Consider the following 26,894-nt stretch of genomic DNA (forward strand, 5'->3'; position numbering starts at 1 on the left):
AACTGGTTCCTCTTGTTCTCACCTGCCAGCTACCCCCAGCTACTACATTTTTCGCTCAAAGTTTGACTACCTACTTACTGCGGTATTAACCCTTTGGTCAATCTAAGGTCACCTAAGGGTGACTCCCATATGGAGGCACCCAGTACATTTGATCAAGTCCAACCTAGTTTTATCAGACTGTAGCGAATGTAGTGTAAGGTCAGGAGCAATTACATTGTTCAGTTCCTTGCTGAAGAAAGCCTCGACCTTAAATAAGGTTCCCCTTTTGTATGATGTTAAGGCAGGCGAAGTGCTCCACTCACAGCTACATGATGGGACTAATAGAATGTAATGTCAGTGGAAAAAAAACCCAGCAGATTTCCACAGGATTTGTGTGTGTGAGCACACAAATTGTTCAATATCCTTATAAATTATCTGAATTTTCTAATTACAAATGTCTGGAAGGAGTAAAAGCTAAGGGCAAGAAGACAAACCCATGTAACAGTTTGGAAAGCTGTGAGAGCCAGGTGTAATGCCAGTCACAGGGTTAAACTCACTTGTGGATGCAGGGAGGGAGGAGAAATAATCTGTAATCATGCAATAATGACCCTGTGAGGGGCTGGGAGCCAGCACTGGAGCAGGGGCAGCCAGAGGAAAATGGTGTGTTTATTGAGACAAGCAAGTCACAAGATGGCTGCAACAATTCGAATCCCAAAGCAATTTTGTTGGTGTTTTCGTTGAAGATGTGTGGGTGCAGGCATATGCTGCAGCAAGAGCAATGATGGGATGAGGGGTTCTGCGGTTTTGGGTCCCATCTCAGAACCTGGTAATAAACTGAAGGCAGATGGAGGAGGCTGCAAGAAGGCTGCACTTGGAGGGCACTGAGGAGCACGGGGGGAGGCTCAGGCTCTCACCAACTCATAGGGAAGAGCTGAGGCGTGCAGCAGCGGGGGCAGCGGAGCAGTGATTCCACCCCTGCAACTCCGGGAGGGGAGACCCTAAGCTACGACCCAGTCTCCCCGAGACCTCTGGGCCATATCAGACCATGACCCTGGGGGCCTGAAGAAACTCCCTGGCACAACTCCAGCCTACAGCTTCTGCCAGAGAAAATGTCTGGGTCCCAGTAAATGCACTCAGTGCACCTGCTTTCCAACTGGCACTTCACCTCCCGCTACTCCTGTGTAGGAAAAGGCATCACCAGGCTCCTCACGCCCTGGGACAGAAGCTGAGCTGGACGTTCCTAACACAGACTGTTCTTGCAACATGACAAAAGGAAGCGAAACATTAATGGGAACATTGCTTACAAGGAGAAACTGGAAGAACTATTTATATGTCGCTTGGAGGAACAGTATAAAGCAGTGGATCTGTAACCAGAGACCCAATTATTCAGTGAGAAATGTAGCTGGGAAGTCCCAATTACAAAGGTCAACCCAAATACTAGACAAAAATCATGCAGTCAGTCAGTCAGTGGAGCAACCTAACTGTGCTGCAGCGTGGCTCATTGGTCCCAATTACAGCGGTTTGCACTAACAAAGGGTGATGTCTAGGCTGTAAAGTCTATAATCTAATCTAAAATTCAGTGCGACCATGAAAATGGAGGAAAATGGGAGAGGAGAGTAATGTAAAACATGATTAAGTCTTTGCTAAGCAAATATAATCAGCGCACTTACACAGACAAGTGGTTGAGCGTTGTGAGCAGTGGGGCAAGTTCTGGTCTCGCATGAAGGCTTCAGATCTTTCTTGCCGCTTGTGGAAAGCCCCTCGATGTAGAGGTGCGGGTTCTCCCTCTCTCCCGGCGCCTTCCAATTTCTCGGGTCAGTCCGACCGTCCCCCCGTGCCAAGGGCTGGAGAGGCTTTGGCGTGCTCCTTGCCAGCCACACGCCATCTTGTGTGTACCAGAAGCAGCAGGTCTCCGGGCAGGACGGCGCCGTCCTGCCTCCGAAACCGGGCTCGGGTAAACGAGCGATCGGACGGGAGATGCTGGTAAAGGGGCCCGGGGAGGCTGCGGACAACCCTGCACTTCGCTCCCCACTGAAACTCAGACTTTCTAAAAGGCGACTCGTGGTTTAGCAAACACAACTGCCTCCTTGCTCCAGGGATGCACAAGCTGCTACTGGGCTCAGGGCATCCACAAACGGGTCAGGAGAGGCATCGGGGCGGGGTGTGGGCTGAGGGTTCAGCACTTCGGCAGTTCGTTGCACCACTGTGTTGCTCAGTCTTGCCTCACCCGTGCTCGGAGGCTGCCCATGAGTGAAGCTGCCTGGGGACCACAACCATTTAGCATTGCAAGCGGCAGTGGCAATTCTGCTGTTGCATCGGGAGCTCGCCTTGACACTACATCTTTCTGACTACTCGTGGGAAAACTCTGTGGCGGGCCCCCAGCTCCCGCTCCCCTCAGGACACACACGCAGGGCGGGCCGACCCCGGAGGTGGATGGAGGCTCTTGGCACACACACCCGCGACAGATGCTCCTGCCGGAACCGTGCCCGGCCCCTCGCAGTTTCTCCCGTCTCGGACCCACGCTCCCGGCCCCGCACCTCCCTCAGTCCCTCAGAACGCCGCTTCCCGCGGCTCCGCTCTGCGGGTTGCGCTCCCTGGGACACTCCGCCCGGCCCCGCAATCCGAGCGCGCCCGCCCCGGCAGCGGGAAGCCCCGGCCCGGCCACGGCAACCGCCACCGCCACCGCCTCCCCCCGCTGCCAGCGCCGTCCCCAACTCCTCATTGGCCGCCGCCGCCGGAGGGAGGATGACGCCCGGTCGGGAGCGGGGGCCGGGGGTATAAATGCGGTGCGGGCAGCCGGCGCCGCGCTCCCGCCGCCCCGCCCCGCCATGCCGCGCGGGTTCCTCGTCAAGCGCAGCCGGCGCCCCGGCGGCTCTTACCGGGCTCGCCCGCGGGAGCGGGACCCGGACCGGGACCCGCCGCCCGCCCCGCCGCCGCCCCCGCCGCCCCCCGCTGGAGGCAGCCCCGCCGCCAGGCCTGGGGCAGAGGAGCAGGAGGAGGGCGAGGAGGAGGAGGGCGCTGCCGCCGCCGCGTACCCCGCGACGTGGCCCCCCGGCGGTGGCGGCGGCCCTGGGCTGGCCCCGCCGGAGGGTCCAGCCGCCTGGGGCACGGCGGGGCCCTGCAGCGCCGCAGGGCCAAGGGCAGCTCTCTTCGAGCGGTGCCTCAGCTCCCCCGCCTCCGCCGAGTCCTTCCCCCTGGCCGCCTCCTTCCCGCCCGCCGAGAAGCTGCTGCTGCAGCCCCGCACGCCTCTGCCCGTCCCGCCGCCGCCACCGGTGCCCGCGCTGAAGCGGCCGTCTCGGGCCAAGGCGCCGGCCAAGAAGGCCAAGGCCACGCGAAAGCTGAGCTTCGCCGACGAGGTGACCACCTCGCCCGTGCTGGGGCTGCGCATCAAGGAGGAAGGTCCCGAGGGCAGGCTGGGGCCGCCGACGGGGCGCACGCCGCTGGGCGAGTTCATCTGCCAGCTGTGCAAGGAGCAGTACGCGGACCCGCTGGCGCTGGCCCAGCACCGCTGCTCCCGTATCGTGCGCGTCGAGTACCGCTGCCCCGAGTGCCACAAGATCTTCAGCTGTCCCGCCAACCTGGCCTCGCACCGCCGCTGGCACAAGCCGCGGCCCGGCCCCAGCTCCGACGGCCCCGCCGCTGCCGCCGCCCCGCCGGGCAAGGAGAACAGCCCCGAGCGACGGCCTCGCGGCCCCGCCGCGCCCTCGCCACAGCCGCCGCCGCCGCAGCCGCCCCGTCAGCACCGCGGCGGCGCGGACAGCGCCAGCGGCTCCCAGGTTCCCCCCGGCCCCGCTCCCGGCCCCGTCGGGGAGGCGTTCGCCTGCCCCTGCTGCCAGAAGCGGTTCCGGCGGCAGGCCTACCTCCGCAAGCACCTGGGCACCCACGGGCCGGCGCGGCCCGCCGCCTACGGCCTGCCGGAGCGCGGCCAGGTCGCCTTCGCCTGCCACCTCTGCGGCGCCCGCTTCCCCTCGGCGGACATCAGGGACAAGCACCGCCTGTGGCACGCCGTCCGGGAGGAGCTGCTGCTGCCGCCGCCGCCGGCAGGGCCCCCCGAGGGCGGCGCGATGGGCGGTGAGCGGCAGGGCTTCCCCTGCAAGCACTGCCCCGCCACCTTCTTCAGCGCGCCCGGGCTGGCGCGGCACGCGAGCAAGTGCCACCCGCCGGAGAGCAGGCAGGTCCTGCTGCTCCAGGTGCCCGTCCGACCGGGCTGCTAGGAATGGGGCTGCTCCGGGAGCCCGGGCGGGCCGAGCGAGTCCTGTCCACGCTGTAATTCCTATGGAAAGTCACGGCTACGACGGCCGAGGGGCCATCCAAGGGCTCCTCTGTCTGCCCTCCCTGTTGGCGGGTACCGCGGTTCGGCCCCGCGGCAGGAGGCTGAGCCGACAGGCAGCACTGCCGGGCCGGGCGGCAGCGCCCGTGCCGAGCCTCACAGAAGTGGTGAGAGCGCAGCGGGGTCCGTGGGACACCGGGCAGCCGAAGGGGGGACTGGCGATGTTGGCACGAACCAGGGCTGGCGGCAGCACGCAGGGAGCCTGGCCCTGGGACGCCGGCGATGCGGGGAGCCAGGCGTCAACTCACTGCGAGTACATCTTCTGTAGCTACCCCTCAGATAGAAGTTCAGCTGTATATATGATATTTAAAGAGAGGAATTATTTTTCGTGAGAAAAGGAGCCTAATCTAGTGACCTTGTTTTAATAGCCTTAGCCCCTGAGCTTCAACATTTAAGTTATTGTGAGGTGTTTTGTTTGCTGTACTCTGTACTAAGATAGTTGAGAAGGTAAATGTTCATATTAAGTCAATGTCAAGTCATACAATAGCTAGCAAAACATATGGAAAATGAATTGTGCTGTCCGCTTAATTAAAGTACGAGGCGTCAATCTCTGTGGCTAAGTGCGCATCTCTCGCTTGCTCTGTGTTCCTGTGCTCTAGCTAGCGGCCGTGTGGTAGGCAAATGCAGCTGCCCATTTCAAAACCCGCTGTCAGTGGCTTGTCAGTGCGACACTGACAATGGCACAAGGCACAGTTGGGTCTCACCAGGCCCTGCCAGCCCCTGTGGCGTAGCAGGCAGAGGGGCTCTGTTTGCAGCTGGCCTTTATGGGCAACCTCCGACCCCTCTTCCCTGTGAGCTGCTGAAGTGTGGGTGGTGGGCTGCTGGCTCTCTCCCTAATGAGACCTACCTTTAGCAAAGCAACCTGAGGCACATATTCCCTGGCTTTGACGGTGCTCTGGCCAGATGCTTTGAAATACTGTCAAATTTACCAGCTCTGACATTTCAGGCAGTATTTATTTATTATTTATTTATTTATTTATTTTTCCATGCAGGAGTGCCTGTTTCTAAATCTGATAGCAAGTGAGGCCAAAAATAAGGGCAAGCAAAATTCAATAAAGGATTTAAAACAAAGCTCACCTTTTTCTTGAATTCAGCAGGACAAAGTGGGTCAGCTGGTGATTTCTTAAGAATCAAACCGATCCCAGCCATAGTCTTTGTTCTAACACTCTCTCTGAAATGAGCATGCAAAATACGTCAACCGCTTGACTAGCATCCTCTAAAGCAGTTATTGCTGTAGTTTTATATTTTGTTACACACGACAAAAGAATCATGTGTATTTCAACCCAAATGCTGAAGCAAGTGCTAAGTGCTTCATTTGAAATGAGTTTCATGGACTTTCTTGGTTTAGTTCCAGGACCTGGACAAATGAATACAATGTAACCTCTAATACAATATAACCTAAAGAAGTCAAATTTGCCTTCTGATGGAGGAGGCTGAACTAGCAGCTTGCTCTTCTCATATGCCAGAAATAAAGCATGTTATTTTAAGTTGTGCATTTACCCATCATTTGGTAGTTAACGGAGACTTAGCTAAAAATGCCTGTTTCTGCAGTTACACAAGTTCTCCCCTGGAGAAGGCTGCTGTGTTACAGTCATCACTCTCCTTTCTCCACTTGTGAAGTCGAAGACGAAGGGCTCTGGATGACAGAAACCTGATGATTATTAACTGCTCCTACAATTAGCACTGGAACAACCAGCCCTGTTGTTGCAGGAGGGAATGTCCTGTGCTCTGCACTGCCTGTGGAGCTACATGCATTCTATTTACTAGATCCAGGGAGAAGCTTGTCAAGAGTACGGCGTACAGTACGTGGGTTGGGAAAGAGCTCCCAAGATCTTGTGTGTACTTTTTACCACAAATGAAAACTAAGCCATGTATCACACTTAACTGCTCCACGTGTAATACTCTGTTCTTCAATCAGCTGTCAATGGGAGTAAGAATCTAATCACTGTGGTGAATGACCAATTTCCAAAAGGTGGTAAGAATAATTTTATTGTATTATTAAATAGCATGTGTTCTCTTCAACCATTACAAATCTGTAGATACTACACAAATGACAATACATAATTTATCTTTTTATTGTTGCCCGTAAGATATATTTACACATGCAGTTAGTACTGATGTCATGCTACATTTTGTTAACAGCATTTTGTTGTTTGCCAGGCTCAAAATGTGAGCATTTCATCTTCTGCAGGAAAGCGCCTCTGGGAGGGTGGAATGCGTGTACTAATCTGCACTCACAGGGTTGGAATTGTCAGCATTTCAGCCAGGCTCCTGGAGGATGTTCCCTTGTCTCCCCTAGCACACATCATCAGAGCATGAATTTCTATCAGGAAAGTTTTTTTAATTTTTTTTTTAATTTTTTTTTTATTTTTTTTTTTAATATTAGGAACAAGAATTTACCTCTAGACCCAGCAGCCTGGTGATAAAGGCTAAAAACCCCGTGGAACTCGATGGCATTTACTATTGATACCAGTTGGACCAGGCATAAGTAAAATTTCAGCACAGTGATTTTTTTGTTTGTTTTTTTCTGGCAGAGATTATGGCATCACCTGCAGAGTTATGAAATAATACGTTGCTTTGTGAAGAAAGATTTGGTGCTATGAGCAAGTTATTCCGCTTGGACTCTGCAATGCTTGAAAGGCCGTTGAACTATTTTATTCTTAACATAAATAACCTGTACACATCCTGTGCATTAACATTGTGACATCTGACAAAGACTTTACAAATGCAACGTCAATTTAAAATTGTACATTCATTTTCAAATTGTACATATTTCTTTGTTACAGAGAAAACTGCAGTGGGGCACAATAAATATTGTGTATTCAAAATACAGTTTCCAATTTCATATATGACTCAAGATCAGCCAGAGTTAAAAGTGACTACTGTTAAGATATTGTAATCATCCAGGAAGGTAAAAGGTGCAGAGGACAAACTGCACTGCAAAGGAAAAAAAAAGAAAAGAAGAAAAGGCAGCCTGAAGTTTGATAAAAATCCAAAAGCTGAAACATTAAAGTAAAATTCCAGTGTCACTGTTTAAAATAAAACATACAGAAAAGGGGAATGCAGGAGATGGGCATTCGCATTAGAGACATTATTCTAATGGGAAGAAGTGAGTCACTGTGGGAAGGAAGGGTGGCCGATCGCTGTTCACTAGAAAGCTGCAGGCATCTCGCCACTCAGGACTTGTTGGCTGAGCCAGAGGAGCGGCGCAGTTTCATGGACATGCGGCTCTTGCTAGTCCGAGGAGACATTGGAGAGGCTAAGTCTGTTCCATCCACCTGTGCTGTTGCTGCTGCTGGAGTTTCTCCCGGCTGAGTCTCTGGGCAGAAGCCTGCAGAGGACAGCAAGAACCAGATGGGTCAGTGCTGCCTTCCGCACTTGTAGCTCAGGATCTATTCACAGGGGGCAGACAGGAATTTCAGTGCTGCTGTCACTCCCACAGCATCTCCTAGCCCTTTACCAGCTGTGGGTGATGGTACTGCACATACCTCAACAACCACGAATCCACCTCTAGAGAAAAGAGGATGCCAGAAACCACTGAGGTATGGGAATGCAGAACCCCCTCACTCTCAGGAATTGAGGCAGCACTGAAGTGGGTGGTGTTCTCTTGCTAACAGTGAGAACACACACCTCCAGTTCCCTCGAAGGGATAGGGAGTTGGTATTCAAACCACAACCCAGAAGAATCCAGTCTTTAATGAGAACATGAAGGTTAACAGCTTGTTGAGCATGAAGGGAGCTCTAGGAAGGCAGCTGAAGAGGTGGAGTGAATCAGGGGCCAACTTGGGAGAACAAAACATCTCCCATCCCAACTTTAGTCAGTGCTTCAAAAGGCAAATTCCTACAGGGTCCACAAGGCAGAAGCTTGAACAGATCATACTAACTGGATGTACTATATGTTAACGTTTCTTTGTAAAAGGAACAAGATGAATTTGAGACAACGGGAAGTAGTTCATTAGCCCAGCACCTGGAGCTATGCTCCAGTGGGCCCTCAGTCCTCACTGCTAAGAGGACAAGGCTCTTCCTCACAAACAGCCCATTTCCAAATCTTCTTCCATAAAGATACAAAAGGAAAGGAGAAAATACGAAACCAAAATTACATTCTCCTTTCCATGGTACAGAAAATTAACACTGTGAACTCGTATCCACAAAACGAAACTGCATTTTAATTAGCCATTTAGAGAGGCTGACAGCCTGATTGAACTCAGCTACCTGTCACCACTTTGGTCGCTTCTGACCTATATAAATTACGGACAGAAGCTTATTCCTGCAGAAGTCAATAGGGAAACCCCTGCTGACTTCAGTAAGCCAGAGATCACTCGCTGTTTCTTCCACATCATGCTATTACTGGTAATTTTTTAAAACAATAATAATGCCATGATCAGAACTGAAGATCTCCCTGCCTCAGTATACATTTCATGTATAAGGGGTGCAAAACCCATTCAAAAGTGAGCATGATTTATTTTGAAAGACTCCTCTAAAATCAAAGGTCATCAGGTAAAAGTTTAAGAGTACATTTAAAACATACTGCATAAAGTTCTGTGATTTAGTGACCTGGCTGGCATCCTCGCCCGGTCCATCACCTGCCTGCTCCAGAGGGACAGCACCGTACTTTCTATCTTTTTCAAATTGACATGACCCATCGAAGTGACAGGGAGGAGAAAGGGCTGTTACTTGTCCCCAGCTGGTGACAGTAATTCTGTTCATGGTACTTCATTGCCAAACAATCTGGAAAAGCATGATAATGCCTGACTCACTGTGCCTTATAGAAAAAGGCAGGCAGGGAAACATGCACTCTCATTTTCTGAAATTCTATCTTGTTCTAATTTTACAAGGAATTAAAGCATTTCAAATGGTGCAAGTTAGAGAACAGAAAATAACCGTTGTTGTTTTGCACAGCATACCATTCACAGCTAGCGTGAAAGACCTTCCGTTTCAAGCCTTTGCCCTTTACCTTGATGTGGCCAATGCTTTCTAGTGGAGGTTTTGGAAGGAGAAGAAATATCACAGCATTTCTTTCTTTGTTGAGAATGAAGAAGTGATGAGGAAGGAGGAGTGGAAAGAAGTGAGGAAGGGGAAGGAGAAAAGATAAAAGATAACAGGCGTGAGACATGAGACACGAACCGCAGAGATTGAAGGGTATTAACAGATGAGCACAGAAAACGGAAATTTCGAATTTCATTATGCAATTTCTGCTCATGCTACAGGTTAAAGAGAGTGATGAGTTAGTTATGTGCAATGAAGCAACAGCTCTGAAATCCGGCGTCATACTTACCAACTAAGCATTAAAAGAGAAAAAAAAAGGAAGAGAAAGAGAAAGAAAAGAGTTCTATAACATTATCCAGATCCAGCAACCTTATTCATAGCAACTGAGATACATCCTAAACATTGTCTGAAATGCTTGCTTAAAGTCTGTGAAAACAGCTACATACTCACACACATACACACAATCAAGAAGGAAAAACAAATGGCAACTCGAAGTATGGCTTCTGCTCCCCAGCTGTTCCATAATATTAAGTATGCTATAATTTTAGCCAGTCTCAACATGAGACTCCTGAAATCACATAAAGAAGAAAAACCAGAGTATTTAAGCTAGTGAGTTTGTGTCAAAGGGTTAAACCCTAATATGAAATTTGATAATGGTTGGATAAAGAAAATATTAAACCCCCTGTTATTTTAATTTTTCTGGCCATAACTTAAAATTTTGTTTCTAATTCCTGCAGACCGAAGCATAGGTTCAGATGTAATCCCACTTTTTAAGAAACCGACGTACAGCTATTGAAGAACAGAAGTCATGTAAAGTGATTTTCACATCCAAACGTACCACACCAGAAGAGTGAAGAATAACAGCACTTAAAATATATTTGAAGTCTGACAGCATTCAGCAGACTTATTAGTAACTGAATTTCTTTGGATTTTAGACAAGCATATGTATCTCTATATGCATACATACACACATAAACACATGTGGGTATTAAATGTGGTATATAGAAATTTTACAGGTTTTGTTTTCCCTTCAGAGTTTTAAAATTGTCAGTGTAAAATGTTATTATCTTTATCTCTCCATGCAACGAAATATTTAGTTATCCAAAATATTAAAATTGGGTTAGATAAGAAGGACTTGAGAACTGACCTAGAACCAGAATGTTCTATAAACAAAATAGACATGTTAGGATTTTTAAGAGGTTGAAAACTGTCAGGAAGTGATCCTTATTTTTCATCTCTAAGGTTTGACAAGTGACAAGTATCATAGCCCGATGAGCTATAATATTTTGGGCTATAATGTAAAGCCGTTTCAATTGCTTCTGAACAAGGAGGTGGATCAACAAAGTTGAAATGCAACACTTTCCACACTCCATTTGAAAATTTTAGGATTTTCTAATACTTGTATGTTGGTTATTTGAATCAGAAATTAACTATTTAAATGTAAAATGGCATTCTAGCTACACTCAAACTGAGTTAGAAGTGAGGTGAGGTGAAGGAATCCAGAGGGATCATTAACACACACATTGCCATGACTCATCTCGCTCATCAGTTCTGACTTTTAAATAGGTGAAAAATTCACCTAGCAGAAGCCTGACAAGGTGCTGCCATGGCAAGGCTACTCTCGGTGCTTCTGGCTTTATCACACTTCGTTGTCTGGATCAACAGTTTCTTAAGTACCATCTCTGAGAATGACCGCAGAGGAAAATACCACTTATGCATGTTGGTATATTTTGATGGTCTTTTAAGATCCTTGAGCACCCCCCACCTGACCTCCAGGGAAGCAGGCAATCATCTTTGTACAGCTTGTGCCCTTTGCCACTCCTAGAAATTTCAGTCCGAATGCAGCCAAGTTGTCTGTCATACTCAGCAGAGCCTTGCTAGAGTCAAGTCAATTAAGTCTCTCGCTAATTTTGGGAAATGAGGAAAGGAAGCAAGAAGTGGATGCAGACAGAAAGACTGCAAAAGCTGCTGCAAAGCAAGATGAGAAGGCAAGGAAGAGATGGTCTAAAGATGTGGGAGCCTGGAACTGCATAGGAGACAGAGAACTAAGAGCCAGACATGAGAAAGAGCACAGCAAAAACGATTAAGTTTATGGTGAAAGAGCAGCAGAACCCATGTCCAGTACTCTTCAGAACCTGGCTGGAAATATCAGTGTTGGGTAAACTGATCCTTCTCTGTCAACTAATATCTGTGAAACACAGTGCAAAACTCCCAATCTTTCCACTTGAGGAGATTCATGCAGCAGTAAGGCAGCTTACCATTACCACCAGTTACTGCCCTATCTCAGTCTGCAGGAGGTGGTGGAAGATCCAGAGCTTGCATTTTTGCTTATGAATCATAAGGCTGTTAATTAGTGTCACAGAATTGCTTTTGCTGTATGTGTTAAAACAAAAGTGGAGGGAATTACACAAGGAAAATGTCATCACAAGACAATAAACTCATAAAGTGAAACACTCAAAACCTAGGAAACATCAAGATTAAAATTTAATGTTCTTCCCTTGTGCTTATGCATGGGATGCTTTTTAATTGGACAATCATACTCTATTTTTTTCCAGTGGACCTGTTTAATTTAATGTAGAAAGTTGATCTGTTTGGGGTTCTAGCAGTTCACACTGAATCTACTGCCTCTAAGTGCTGAGGATGCTCAGCTTACTATCACCCAGGTGGTCGACTTAAGGACAATAGTTCAGAAATGTGCAAGGTTTCAGCTTCAGTTATTCCAAAATGAAACTTCAGTGAGTTGTGAGGTTTCCTCTGATTTGGAATGAAAAAGATTTTTCCTAAGTTTAGACTGAAGAAGGGGTAATGAGAAACTCCTCCCTGCCCTGCCAGACATGCAGCCCTTGTTTCAGTTTCACATCCAGTCCCAAACTTCAAGCACCAACACCAGCAGGTGTTCCTTAGACCCTTCTACGCTGAGAAAAGCACCATTATTCTCACCTGTGAAGGGGTAATACAAGGCCAAAAAGGTTCTCAGTTCAGAGTTACAGAGCAAGTAAGCAGCAGGAGATATTAAGATGCAGGCTACTGAATTTGGATTTTTCTTGTGCAAGGCTGACCGTTACCTCCACACTCCCCTCCTTCGCTTCTTATACAATGACATTCCCACTTACTTTGGGAGTGGGAAGCAGAATTGTTCTGAACACAGACTTGAAAATATAGGAATGATTGTTTGGATCAAAAAGTCTGATGCTTTTAACACAAGGAAAATCTATGTAGAGAAGCCCCTTCTTTATGATATTTACTGTACTGAGTTACTATTTTTATTAAGAAGAGAGGGAATGAAAGAGGATTGAGAAAAAACAAACCCAAGATGCTAGTACATTTTAGAGCTCAGAATCTTAGCATCATAGAGTCAATAAGCCCTTCAATATCATTGAGCTTACCATTAACAATTCCTTTGACCTGTTCTGGTGTCAGAAATCTGGTTTACTCAATAGCTGCACAGGAAGAGTTACTCCAATTAAGAGAATATTTGCAGTTACTCTGTTTAACAGAGTCAGCACAAAGTAAAACATAGAGGCAAATGAATTATATTCCGTGCATAAGTGCAGGTATATCTCATTTTTTTTAAATGTACACATCAACTGCACTAGTCAGGTTCCCAAATATGGGAAGGTGGACTTGTCAGATATTTTGATAGGCCAAACTAAGCACCTAGCTAAAACAGCAACAGCCACAATCACACTGTATTGAAGGGCAACCACTGTAAGGATGGAAGCAGCTTTTGCTAAGGGCTGAGCTTTTGATAAAATATGTCAGTCTGAGGAAATAGAGTTTGTTACCAAATAGCATGTTCTCTACTTGTGCTGATTATCATAGCTCAACTGAAAAAAAAATGGCATGCTGAACCTGGCCAATGCTATCACAACAACAAAATTGCAACACCTGGATGGGCTGTAGCACCTTCACAGTTTCTGTATCTCTTTCTTAGAAGAAATTGCATATATTTTATAAAAATTAAACATATTCAGCAATTGTAATCTTGGAGGTCATGATCCAATTAAAGAATCAAGTCTACAGTATCTAAAATGTGGAAATTTTTTCTAGTCTCTTCTGGTCAATTATTTTTCATTTAAAAACCCAGACGTAAATGAAGTATTTTGTATCTTGAAAATAATTGTGATGTATTTTTAGAATCTGGTCAAATTTTCAGATGGCACAGTCAGGTATAGCAGGGAGCCCGCACGGTTTTGTGTGAGTCATCCTGGGGGTGATGGATGTGCGTGGATTCCCAGACAGGACTCTAGTGCCCCTCTTATGTGCAGTCTGGCACAATTCAGAGCTCTGTACCTATCTTTCAAAAATCTGCCTGTTGTAAGGACCCTGGAAACTTAGGGGTATCTAGTTTTTAACAGGACATCTTGTGGACTCTTTCTTGGAACCACAGTCTATCACAGTTCTAGATCATCTGTAGCCACCTTGCTTACAAGTCTGCCTTCACTAGAACTGGAAACCAGTGGTTTCCAGGCTAACCCCAACCCCTGGGGTAACCTTTCTGGCAGATGACTGCAGTGTTAATTTATACCTGCCTCAGGCTTTAGAATTTATGGACTCCAGAGTCAGCCTGAAAGTAGATAGTCTGGTGATACTCCAGGCACTCTACTCCAGAACTGAGTATCAGAGCTTCAGGAGTCCCAGATCAAATGGGAGTCAGCCTACAGGCTGCAAGCAGGACTGCCATAGTATCCCCAACTTCCCTGGGCTGAAATGAAAGCTCAGTCAGGTAGGTGTGGGGACAGGTTGTCTGACTTCAACATTTGGTCACACTATGCTGAATGTCTGTTCAAAGAAGCTTCTGGCTGCTCCCGACACATGTTGGTCAGTTTCACTGTTCACCACAAGGTCCAGAAGAATGTGTCCCTTGGGACTGGACAGCATGTTTCGTGGTATGTAAACGCACATGTACATACAGATGTTAAATAATTGCAAGGTTCTATTAATGAGATTCCTGCAGATAATTATTACAGTTGCTAGAAAGGTTAAGTCTAAAATCAAGTTTCTAAAAATCTTATTTTTCCAGATGTTAGAAAATACAAAGCATGACTAGGACAATTTTTAAAGGAATACAAGAATAGCCACTCTAAAGCAGTGTTCTCCAGTGCACCAAAATAATACAGAAAAACAGCTTTGCTTCATCCCAAAAGAATGAACTAGAGGAAGATGGCAGAAGGATTTAGCCTGGAAGATTTCCAAAGGTGAATAGGCAGAACCAATATGAATGCACTAACTACAGGATATATACTAGCCGTACGAAAGTGTCTGGTGTTGAATCATAGAATCATAGAATAGTTAGGGCTGGAAAGGACCTTGAGATCATCTAGTTCCAACCCCCCTGCCATGGGCAGGGACACCCCACACTAAACCATGCCACCCAAGGCCTCATCCAACCTGGCCTTGAACACCGCCAAGGATGGAGCAATCACAGCCTCCCTGGACAACCTATTCCAGTGCCTCACCACCCTAACAGTAAAAAATTTCTTCCTTATGTCCAGTCTAAACTTCCCCTGTTTAAGTTTTAACCCATTGCCCCTTGTCCTGTCACTACAGTCCCTGATGAATAGTCCATCCCCAGCATCCTTGTAGGCCCCCTTCAGATACTGGAAGGCTGCTATGAGGTCTCCTGAACAGCCCCAACTTTCTCAGCCTGTCTTCATGCAGGAGGTGCTCCAGTCCCCTGATCATCCTCGTGGCCCTCCTCTGGACTTGTTCCAACAGTTCCATGTCCTTTTTATGTTGAGGACACCAGAACTGCACTACTTACTGAGTCCATTAGGTAGGAAATGTGCAAGGACGGGTATCTCTGGTTATTGTTTGTAATGTTTCTGGTTACAGATTTTTCCTATTCAAATGTTCTCATACATTAAATTATGTTACTATTTTTTTATACTGATTCAGTTTTAAATTGCTTTTAATTTCATTTCTCTTTGGTCTTGATTATTTGCACTAGTGTAACTATACCACTTATTATACTTGAAAACCACATCTTATTTCTACTTATGTTTTATACTTTCAAGTGAACAAGTCTCTATAATTTTTTAATGTTTTAACATCTGTCAGTCTTTCTGTAGTCCTATCACTACTCTTCCATAATTTAGAATTTATTTGTGTATTTTTGCAATTGAGAAACAAATCTTGAGATAACTTGCCAAGTTATTCTTACAAAATTTGTTTTATTCAGATTTACACCTTTTCCACAGAAGTGTTTTGATTTATGCATCATGAAATAAAGGTTTCTGAACAATGAATTTCAAGTGTTACACATTCTTCTTCTCCTTCTCTCCTATGTTATCACTGCAGAATGTCTTACAACATCAATGAAAGACAGTACAGGGTACAGAACACACCACTGCCATCCAGTACTACTTTTTCATGCTGAGAAACAGAAGTCAACACAATAAAGTGTTACGCATTCAACAATTGTCTCTATCATTAGTTACCTTAATCCCAGAACCAGTGTTAGTGCTTCATGCAGACCTGAGGTTAGTAAAAGACTAAAACTTTTAAGAAGATGTAGTGGTCATTTCTGAATCAGTGTGAAATTCTTTTTAGTGTGAACAAGGGCAACAAGGAAAGTTTGCAAACAATTTGGTTACAAGCTTAGTGCTCTAGTAAAAGTAAGAGGAACAAAGGGATTTTTTGGACACTTTGTCTTACCTTCAGATATACAGAACTGATATTTAATGATCTAAAAAGAGGGGAAATAAAATAATGAAATAATCATAAGGAGTTCAAGAAATGTCAGAACAGGAAGGCCTCGAGTTACTCATTTTCTTTACAGATTTTCTCATTAGTAACCGAAAATGCAGTATCCTTTTATAAAATGGGTATTTTATGGCAAAGTAAAAATTACCTTAAAACCAACTTTGCAGCTAATAACCTGGACACAAAACTCATGATTGCAAGGCTCTCAGATTGCCAATTTAAAATTTTAAACTCCAAAAATGTAGTGAGCCTTAAAACTTTCCTATGATGGTGTACTTAGATTAAAGAATATATCTATCACAATTAGTCTAGATGAAGGAGTACCAATGTTTCCACACAGACTCTATACAGGGGTGGGAAGGTGATAAAATTCACTGTAAAATGCAGGGCCTGGGTGCTATATTAAAGCTGGTTGCCAAATCTTAATGCCAGGCATTGGCTCATGATGCCAAGAAACAGAATAAAGATTCAGAGGCAACTTTGCCCGGGCTCTCAGATATGTACACATAGTCTCTCTGACTAACGATAATTCTTAATGATGTACAAAAGGTCTGAATTTTTAGTCTTCATAGGTAAGGATACTGCATTTCAAGTAAGATTGTATAAAAGCAGTTCTTGACTCTACTTCTTACCTGTCTCTGAGGGCAAATGGTGGTAAGGTGCTGGACAGAAAACCTGAGCAGCAAAATCCTCAAATGTCGTAGGCTCTAGATGATGTTGAACAATTGTCTGCAGGTATCGCGCTCTCTCCTCATAACTAGTTTAGCCAAGAGTTAAGGATGAATTTATATCATGTACTGTAACTGCTAAATAACACTGCCTAGTAATTCAGAATTCTTTTTGCTACACATATATCATGTATTTCAGTGACTGTACACACTTTTGATTCTTTGCATACGATATAATCTGATTCACTGAAGTAATACTGACCTAAGATAAAATGATTAATGAAAATCTTATGGTTCAACCATCTTTTTTTCATGTCTGATGCAAAGCATTTTGAATTCTATTATTTTTTCAAAACAACAGTAACTTAAATACTCTCTTTTAAGTAACTGATTTGCCTGTCGTATGATCACAATTAAATATAAAAACATTAATGTTTTTAACAGGTATAGCATGAAAAATAATCTCAGCATTAACAAAATGAATGATTTTGCACTTCTCCATAACAAACTGCTTCCATAATTGCTAAACACAGATACACACAGCTAAGATAAATACAAAGTGAAATTTGAGCATTAGGAAAAACACCTCTTCAATTATGCCATTAAAACAAGCAAGAATATTTGTAAAGAATCTGCAGGACCCTTAAATACTGGCTAACAGGGTGTCGGCAGGGCACTGACAGCAAAACACTGTACTACTTCCTTTTCTCTGTGTTCTCTCCTCTCTAATATTATTGACAAGAGACCAGTATCTTGAAGTGTTGCTTTTGAAGAACCCTCTCCAGGCTTCTTGTTCCAGCAGCTCTGATTGTGCTGTTAGCACAGAAAGAGCGAGAAAAAGAGAGAATATTTCTGCTGTTCATGAAAGCAACTATGGAAATGGCTGTCAAAATGTAAAGCAGCAGGCAGCAACATACAATTATCAAGAAAAACTACCATGCTGGCTTCATGTCGTACAGTTCCCGAACTGAGAAATCAGTTAACCTTTTCTCTCACAACTTTCAAAGTCCTCCAGCTGGACTCAGTACACTGACTGAGGGAGACCTTCTCCAGTTATCTTAGAGAACCGTAAAATGATCAGAAATTTTCCCTGGCATTTATGCTTGTGCACATTTGTTTTTCCTAATTTATATGTACATCGATCATTTTCTCCTCGCATAGCTCTGTTTTCCTAGGAAAAAAACCCAACCAACCAACAAACAAATGACGATGCTGTGGAGGAATGCACTCAGAATCAGTTTCTTGATTTTTTTCTTTGCTGCTCTTTTTGGGAGAAGAGGGACAGTGAGGAAATGACCTTTCTGACTCAATTTCACCACCTGTGAAATGGGGATAATATTCATTTTACACACATTTTTTCAGCAATCCAAACATAAAACCCGCATGACAAGTGGAAAGTGTTTTTAATAACAAGTGCTAACATTTAAAATAAATAAAAATATTATTTTCATTTATAAGCAATAATATTCTCAGGTCCAAATTAAAGCTGGAAACAATACCCTTAATCTTAGCTTATAAAACTATGCTTCAACATATACAAAACTTATCCCACAAAAAACAACTTTTTGTAGTTTTCTGTACCATATCTATAGTAGGTTTTGCAGTATATCTGAATATGAAAAAACATATAGAGAATATATTATCTGAAAACAACTTCTAGTGAATAAAATGATCTTCATTTTCCTTAGACCACAGCTTGGTAACATAACTACAAAAGTGGGAAACCACTTTCCCTCCAAAATCTCTGTTCCGAATTCTTCCTGGATCCTGAGACAGCCGAACCTCAGCAGAAGTCTCAGTCTGCAGAAGCTATAACAGAAGCACTGGGACAAGAGAAAATATAAAAATCTCCCATTGTAATGGTTCTTAGGTGGGGGATAAACACAGTATTAAGCCTTAACAGAGGAGAGTAATATAGCACAGTTTTTAAGAGGCTGTGTATAAGTGGTAGAGGATGAAACTGATGGTTCAAGTCTAAGTAATACTACGTATCGCACAACTTGTTGAAAAGCACTTTTTCCATTGGGGGAGATTCACAGCTGCTGAATTTTCTGCAGTTAATAGAGTCCTTTGATTCACAGCAGTGCCCCTTGCACAAAAAATACTGGCCTTTGTGTATTACCAGAAACTAATTTTCTATTTGGCTGAAAAGGGAAAAATGGGGTTATTGCTTCTCCCTCCTACAGAGCTTTTCATTATGCCTGATGCACTCAACTTCTAAGCTCTTCTGAGAAAAAAAAATAACTGAAGAGGCAAGAGGTAGAAAAATGAGCTTGTTAGCACATTAGAAGTGAAGTATCTTGGTGGGCCCTAGAAATTCCCAGTGGTGTGTTAACTTATCACTCTATGCATGCTGGCACTGATAGTCTCCCAATTGATCACTCTCTTTTCGCACCAAAGGTGCTGCCAGGAAGCAAAGGCTGAAGGCCCACAGGAGAACAGGCTGCTATCAAAACAAGCTGTTTTTAAAAGTCTGCTTGAATGGGTAAAATGTTTCATGAAAAACTAGGGTGGAGACACCTACTTGCTTTTAAAATGCTCTACTTTCAGAGGTCTCTAAAGGAAACCTTTTAGTTCATCCTATTATATCCAAAGCTTATACACAAATAAGGCAAAAATGAAGGAAAGTTACTGTTTTGAACATGACAAGGACATTCCCATTCTCCAGTTTAGGTACCTATCCCCTAACCAAATACAGAAGTCTTGACACAGATGCTGACTGAGGGGGATAATGATATTTTCATTACACAGTGGAGAGGACATGCTTATATCAGTTCTAGAAGTCTAATTCAAATGCACACTTAGTACACCCAAAGAAAAGTAATTCAGCTAGCCAGGTTGCCGCCTGTCCTAACAACCCACAAAACCATCTGCAGCTTGTTAAAAACAGAAGCCTGCTTAAAAACAAAACAAAGCTCTGATGCGAATGCCAAGTCCAAAGCTTGCTGTATTCTGCACTAAGAAATGAAACATTCTCCACAGAACTCCTTTTGTGTATTAGACTGACTAGCTGAGATTGGGATACTTCTATCTTTCATTCGATTTGAGAACATTCCAGTATTTTAAAACTCCACATTTGTATGCTTTTGTGGCCAAGATAATCTAGTTCCATCCTGTATTTGAATGCAACTATCTGCAAGAGTGACCATAAACCCATGATAGTTAATTTCTACATTACTTCTAATAGGCTAGACATTTATTTCTTTAAAACACTGCTCTCTAGGGAAGAGTTATTAGCACCTACAAATTGAGTAGCACATACAAACTCAATGGCTAGTAATAATAGGGCAATGCAAACTGTATTCTTACTGCCTGGATGTTGCCACTGGCATCTGCAATTAAGATGGAATGGGAAGGATGCAGGGACAAACCAATGGAGAAAGACTCTTGCACAGAGAGTGACTAAACACTTAAAACAACAGCGTTGTGAGCTTTCTGCTTCTGAAGAAGGTGCTAGCTGCAACAAAACAGAATGGATAAAATGGTAATTATACGGGCACTCTCCCACATCTCTCAGCTAAAAACTTGAAGATACATAATCTGCAAAAAAGGGTAACAAAAAAAAATAATCTCATGACTTCATTATACTTTTTCAGAAGATACTGTTCTGAAAAATACAATCAGTACAAGAAAAAAATCAGGAATTGTACCTTTATAGGACACTTAGGTGGCAGTCACTGCAACTAAAACTTTATTTGCATTACAATCCCTTTTACTCATTCTCTAAATCTTCAACTACTGCTATAAATACTGAAAATACTGTACTTCCCATTATTCCTGTAAACAAGCAATTTTTTTGGACCTGGTGATTTGCACTTGGGAACAAGCACTAAAATCCTAGCTGTCATATCAACCACTTACGCTCAATCTGTCTGAAAAACACCTCATGTCTTCACCTAATAGCTCTATTTAGATTCCTGTGGCACAGTACAACCACATCCTGGAGATTCTTTTTACCTATTATAAGATAAATTATCTAGGCTCACTCTTCTCATCTGAGTTACTGCCATTCATACATACCTGGTCTAGTGAAAAGAGGTGTCTTGGGGGGCTTGGAACTAGAAGATCTTTAAGGTGCCTTCCAAACCAAACCACTATGTTTCTGTGATATGCTTTTCTCTGACCTCAGCAAATGAATTTTTATCCCTCCTTTTATCTGCTCAGAGCATTGCAGAGCCCACTTTCTGAACACACTGCTTAGGTGGAGTGTTCTCTTCAGATACTGCACCCCTTAGCGCAAATGCAGGCTACTTAACTCCATAGTCCATACCAATTTGATCAATTTTACCTAAACTGCTCTTGCCTCCAGTCAGTTGACACAGTCACTCTCACTCACCTTGACATTTTTTGACAGGTACTTTGGTACTTTTTTCCATGTGGCTTATGCCTAGCATCAGGTCTCCATAAGCATCCACAAAACAATCCCCCTGCAAATCCCCTCTATGTATTGCTATGATGTTTATCAAAAAAGAAACAAGGAAAATATCTTGGAAGACAAAAATCTGAAACAATTCTCTCACACTGCCATTTTATTTTTTTTTTTTTTATTCATGGTTTTGTCATTCTTCAGTTTGGTGAGGAAATGTCTTTGCTACATATTCCCACATCTCTAGTTCTTTAGTCTTTATTTTTCCTTTCCTGTAATTTTAACCATGTAGTCTCCACAAAATCCTGTATTTCCCATTGTTCAGCCTCTTCTGCTGTCTCCATCTTTCAAGTCCTTCTGTTGAATTCATCTCCTCATAGTAATTTCCAGACTTATTTTGTCATTCTTTCCATTTTTTTTATTTGCACCTCTCAGTTTTAGAACTGAATAAAATGCATTACAATAAATCTATCTAGTATTACGCAGTTGAATACTAGATGTATAATTACTACGTTACAGTTATCCAGGAAATACCGGCTCTAAAATGTCACTAACCTGAGGCTGAAAAAAAATGACAGCAGTTTCAACATGGAGTAAAATTTCCAATACTTTAATTAAGGATATGCCATTTCACAATGCTGTAATATCAATCTAATATCAGGGTATCTAAGTGCTAGATTCACAAAAGGGCTGGAGAGGAAATTCTAGTGCCTGCTCCAAAAACCATCTGATAACAAATGCTTCTTGAGCAGAGACTGGACTCCAGAGACTGTCTTCTCCCAGGAAAGTACCATAACCATTAGGCTATACAGATGAGTGTGTACTTTCCCTGTGATTCAGAGACCTTATTTGATGAAACGAAGAGCAATTTCAGCAGTGAACAGAGTGTGCCTGATTATAAAATGTCCTTGGTCCCAGTGGTTAGAACGGATTTGTAAGAGGCAGGAGATGTGGCCTCAAAATTGGAAACTACTCTCTCGTCTCCTGGCTGATTGATATAACTAGGGGGTTACCTCCTGTTGTGTTTGTGTGGGCTCTAATCCAGCGAGTGTACCTTCAAAACTCTTAAGCTTTGCTGCCTTGCAGGTCAGATGGGCAAAGAAATACCTACCTACGGTTGGATAAAGAGAGGCATGAACCAGGCATTTGGCTATTCAGGATACATCAAGGACTTAGCTCCTAGTGTATACTTAAGTGGGCAGATCTCCAGGGAATGTTGGCAGTGAAAGCTTTAGATACCTGTGAACACCAGGGGCACTCAAGACTAGTGAGGAACTTGTGTCAGATCAACAGAGTCGTTACATTCCTAAATGCTCTTAAGACTTTTGGAAAAAAATACAGAAAATGTTTTATCAAGACAGATTTCTTCAGCAGCTTCTGGAGGGAAGTACTATGCTGGGGAACCTACTCAATGACAGAAACTTAAAAAAGGGCTGACGAGATGCACAGTTCACCACTACACTAAAATGGTGATGGAATTATTTGTAATGGCAGATTAATAATTCATTTGTTCGACAAAATTTAAAAGGAATGTATTTGTGAAATACCTAAGTCATCAATGGCAGAAACTCTGTATTTTTCCAAAAGTCAAAAGAAAGTATTTATCACTTCAGATACTCAAAATAAAATGTTATGCCTTAGTTTCTGTTTTAGTAGATGACTTCAACATGATGTCTGGATGATTTAAAATGTATCAACATCACTATAGTTCAGGAAATACCCTGGAATTATAAAGTTTCAAGTTATAAGCTCAACAAAGCTGCAGACATTCCTACATGCCTAATGATGGGCAGGTGAAGTCCAGTAAACTGGTAATGTGACTTTTTTTGTTGTTGTTGATTTTTAGGAAAAAAACCCAAACAGAATTGTAACAAAAGAGTCGCTTTGTGAAAGGGAGTAAAAATGTGGGCTCTTCACTTGGTGTTTTTCCATCACTGTGTCTCTCATTCAGAACAAAAATTGAAATGAGACACTTTCATAAAGTTTTTGTTCATAAATCTTCCCTTCTGAACCTTATGCATTTTTATATATATACATATATATAAATATGTGTATATATGCATATGTGTGTAGTATATCACAATATAAGTGTATATTGGAATATGATCACAATAATGATAGGATGCAGCATCTGAGATTCTTTGATTCTGGTGCTAGGAAAAAAAAAGAGGTTTTGATGACTGCCTGGAAATACCTCTTAGAAAAAAGCCAGAGAATGCACTTCTAAATAGCAAGATGGACTTCTTCAGGTTGAATTACAGGCTACTGTCAGAAATACAGGTACAGCTGCATCCCTGGAAGTTCCAACTGTTAGCAAAATCATCTAAGAAGTCAATATATATTGATATGATTGTGGAGAGTATGACTTTGCCAGCCAGGTATTTGGAAAATAATTTAGACAAGCAGAAACCAAAGCACTGTTCCATCTTTAACTGGAAAATGAAAATCCTCCACTGAGAGATACCTGCTTGCAGGATCAATGGACACCTGCAAGAGTTTTTATAATTGCATGTATACATTATTTATATAAAAGAGATTAACAGTATTTTAAGGAAAGATGCATATGATGGCACCTTCTTGTTTACTACATTTGCCTCCTCAGCAAATTCAGAAGCCCACCTCTTCTTTTCTAGAAAAAAACCAAATGTGTAGTATTGTCAACATACAAAAATGCTCTTAGGATACTGAAGACCAAAGGAAATGAAGAAACAGTAAGGCACAATGAACAGAACTTGGTGGCAGGAGATTTCTTGCTCTCTGGCCTGAAAAGGTGTTCAAGCCCCACAGAATTAATTGCTACAGTTTGAGGTACTTAAAATTATGAAAGCATCAATTTTATTTGGCCATTTTTTCCTAGTAAATTACAATTCCTGACATCAGAATGTGAAAGGAGGATTGCCTCCCATAAAAAGATAAAGCACACAGGTTAGGACCAAGGTTTTATAGAAGCTGAAAGGAAAAATCAGCCATAGCAGAATTTGACTTCTAAAAGAAGATACGACAAAACCCACACATCACAGAAATGGAAGTTTTTTCTGGGAAATCTACTCTGAAAGAAGAGATTGTGCAGTGGTTGTCAAACCACCTGAACTCATACTGAGTCACAGCAATTTGTACTCTTTGTTGGCTCTTAGAGTTAAGGATGTAAGTCAGGCTGCTATCGATCCGGTGTTGGAAGCCCTGCAACTAGCTGCATTTTGTATGTAGGTGGGTGATGAGTATCAACTGTCCACACTGAGAGGAACAGTTAAAGTTCTCTTATATTCTGAAAAGTGACTCTGTAGAAGTGGCATCATGGTGTTCCCTATTTATTGCATTTCAGCGATTTCCACATCTAGTTTGCACAGTATACAAATAGAGATTTTTTTTTCCAGCTGCAACTTCTGTTTACTGAAGTCAACTTGGTATCTCAAAGTCAGCCTGGGTTCTTTTCTGTTTTTTAAATACTGCCAATACTCAAAATGGCATATAAATATTTTGCTCTGTGCATCTGTTTACACAGCTATGCTGTAAATGAAAGCAGCTTCTGCATATGCAATTGGAACTTAGCCATAACACTGATGATTCATAAAGCAGAATTCAGTTCATTCTCTTCATATCTGATGCAAGCTATTTAGATGAAAGAGAAGGAAAAAAAATTACTATGTTTGACACTACTAATAAGGTGAAAGAATAAGAATTTTATATTTTTCTAAGGTGATTTTTTTTCTCTACTGAAACCATATTTTCAATACTAGCAACAGCACTTTTGGAATAAAATGCAATAGTATATTTTCTTATTCATAAAACCAGAACATAAACTCAAAGGAATCAGTTATATTTTAAAATTAAACTTTATGTTGCATTTCATTGAAAACATTTTAAAACTGCAGAAGGGATTCAGTGTTAACTACCCAATATCACTAATTTTAGGAACTAATGTATATGACAATCTACTAATTAATGCAGTTATCTCATTAAAAAATGAAAATAAGTATAAAAACAAGTAACAAACTGACTGTAGAATTTAAACAAACATAAAATGTAATAGCTAACATCTTTAATAAAATTTTTTTTCAACACAAGTTGTAACTGCAAAAGGGCTTTCTGAGGTATATATATTTTTGAGGTACATATATTTCTTCTTCATGAAGAAATTACATTGACAAATCCATATAAATTAATCCCATCATTCCGGATCTTGCAATTTGTTTCAAATGCACAAGTTATATCATTCTTTAAATTAATATAATTAAGATTACTTTTCATTTTTTACACTACGAAAAAGTTCAATGAATCTGTGATAAATTAAAAGTTATCAGGCAAATGATAACACATACTTTTGCCATTTAGAGGCTTTTTTTCTTTAAGAGTACTAGTCTTGCAGCTAAAGGAGATTACTTCCAGTGTATCTAATCTATGGTTAAATGTCCTGCAAGGTAAGCATAGGCTAGATAAAGTTGCAGCCACTAGGTGTTTCCAAGTCAATCCTACTGCTTTCTGCCTAGTTTACTAACATATTATATATTGAAAAGGATTGACTTCATCCAAGTTCACATAAAAATCTTCGTTTTTACAGTGTAAGCACTTTCAAAATTGCTAAATTATGGCAAGAAACTCTAATTGCTGCTTACATTTTCACTGAAAAACCAAATAAACATTCTGCAACACTGTCAGTTCTAGGAAAATTCTTGATATATTGTTTATTTTTATGTTATTCCATCAGATCTTACAGCTACCCAAATTCTTCAGTGGTTTGTAACATCATCTAGGAAGGAAAAGCTGTGATTCATCAGCACAGACAGAGCTGGGCTTTAATCCATTCCTATAACCATATTGCCAAGTCTATATTGTTTACATTGCGTCTCAATTAAGAGACAGGCAGGACACCTGGTACTTCTTTATCTAAGTCCCACGGGCTGCCAGATGACTCAAAATCCATAACAGGTGCTAAGGCAGTGTGAGTGTAGCACCATTAACACAAGCGGGAATTGGATAAAATTTGGCCTATGCTTAACCACTTAAAACACTCAATTATGAAATGAAAAATGTAACCACTCTGCACCAAGCTCCTTTACAAAAGGCACTTACAAAGATATGCAGAATTAAAGTGCAAGTGTAATGGACTTAACATAAATTTTAAATTTTAGTATAAATATTCCTAATAAGAATAACCTATAAATTCCCCAGTTATATTAAAAAAAATTGGTTTTTTTAAGATAACCATATAAATATATGTACTTACTGAACTGAATAAATTCTAATTTTGATCATCTGTTTAGGCAGCAAAAATGACAAAACTGATGCTCAGATTTCTAGCAATTTCAAAATTAAGGGGGAAAAAAATCTGAATTAACAGTACTACTGAATTCTTAAACTCTGTAGAATGCAGATGTTATTTTATTTTAAGGACTTTGGCAAATGAAAGCATCTTACGAAAGGATTTAAAGACCAACAAGGTTCAAGTGAGAAACTATATGATAAAAGATACTCCCTTTGCACTGAAAAAGCCCACTGCAGATCTCTTTTCTGCACTTTTTCAGCTGACTGAACTAAGTATTAAGTTTAGACACCGACAGAAAACACTGCATGATAGAAAAAATGAGTATCAGAAATTTTACAGTGGACAATTACTTAAGAACTATCTGTATCTAAATGTGCAGTAATCCAATTAAGTTTCTATTTAATATTGTAATTATCAAGAACACAATATAGTGATTTTATTACCAGAGTAAGCAGTAACAAAGTACAGTAAACTGTCATTTAAGACAGTGTCATAGTATCTATGATAAGCAGCATATTGGCTTAAACTAATGCACTATATGCCTCTAGGGAATGACAGGCTCAGAGACTGGGTTTTAACATCAGAATCTATCCATTAA

The 26,894-nt window shown here is 42.4% G+C and overlaps 2 protein-coding genes across 5 annotated transcripts in view; one reads left to right on the forward strand and one right to left on the reverse strand.

The window, feature by feature from the left end:
- Positions 1 to 2,807: 2,807 nt before the first annotated feature.
- Positions 2,808 to 4,193, forward strand: INSM2 (INSM transcriptional repressor 2; the record flags this gene model as incomplete). Its single annotated transcript, XM_080619140.1, has 1 exon — positions 2,808 to 4,193. The coding sequence occupies one exon, from the start codon at positions 2,808 to 2,810 to the stop codon at positions 4,191 to 4,193; it is 1,386 nt and encodes a 461-aa protein (XP_080475266.1).
- Positions 4,194 to 5,953: 1,760 nt separating this feature from the next.
- The window catches only part of RALGAPA1 (Ral GTPase activating protein catalytic subunit alpha 1), a 132,699-nt gene continuing 111,758 nt past the window's right edge, over positions 5,954 to 26,894 (reverse strand). For 3 of the 4 annotated variants that reach the window (XM_080618067.1, XM_080618066.1, XM_080618065.1), the window contains 2 exons: positions 16,632 to 16,756; positions 5,954 to 7,640 (listed from right to left, as the gene is read on the reverse strand). In XM_080618067.1, the coding sequence (XP_080474193.1) occupies positions 7,486 to 7,640; positions 16,632 to 16,756 (280 nt within the window). In that variant the 3' untranslated portion in view covers positions 5,954 to 7,485. Of the gene's footprint in view, positions 7,641 to 9,212; positions 9,328 to 16,631; positions 16,757 to 26,894 lie in introns of all 4 variants that reach the window. The other variant, XM_080618064.1, reaches the window with a different exon arrangement.

This window comes from Psittacula echo, assembly GCF_963264785.1.
Source record: "Psittacula echo genome assembly, chromosome: 5".
Lineage (NCBI taxonomy): Eukaryota > Metazoa > Chordata > Aves > Psittaciformes > Psittacidae > Psittacula > Psittacula echo.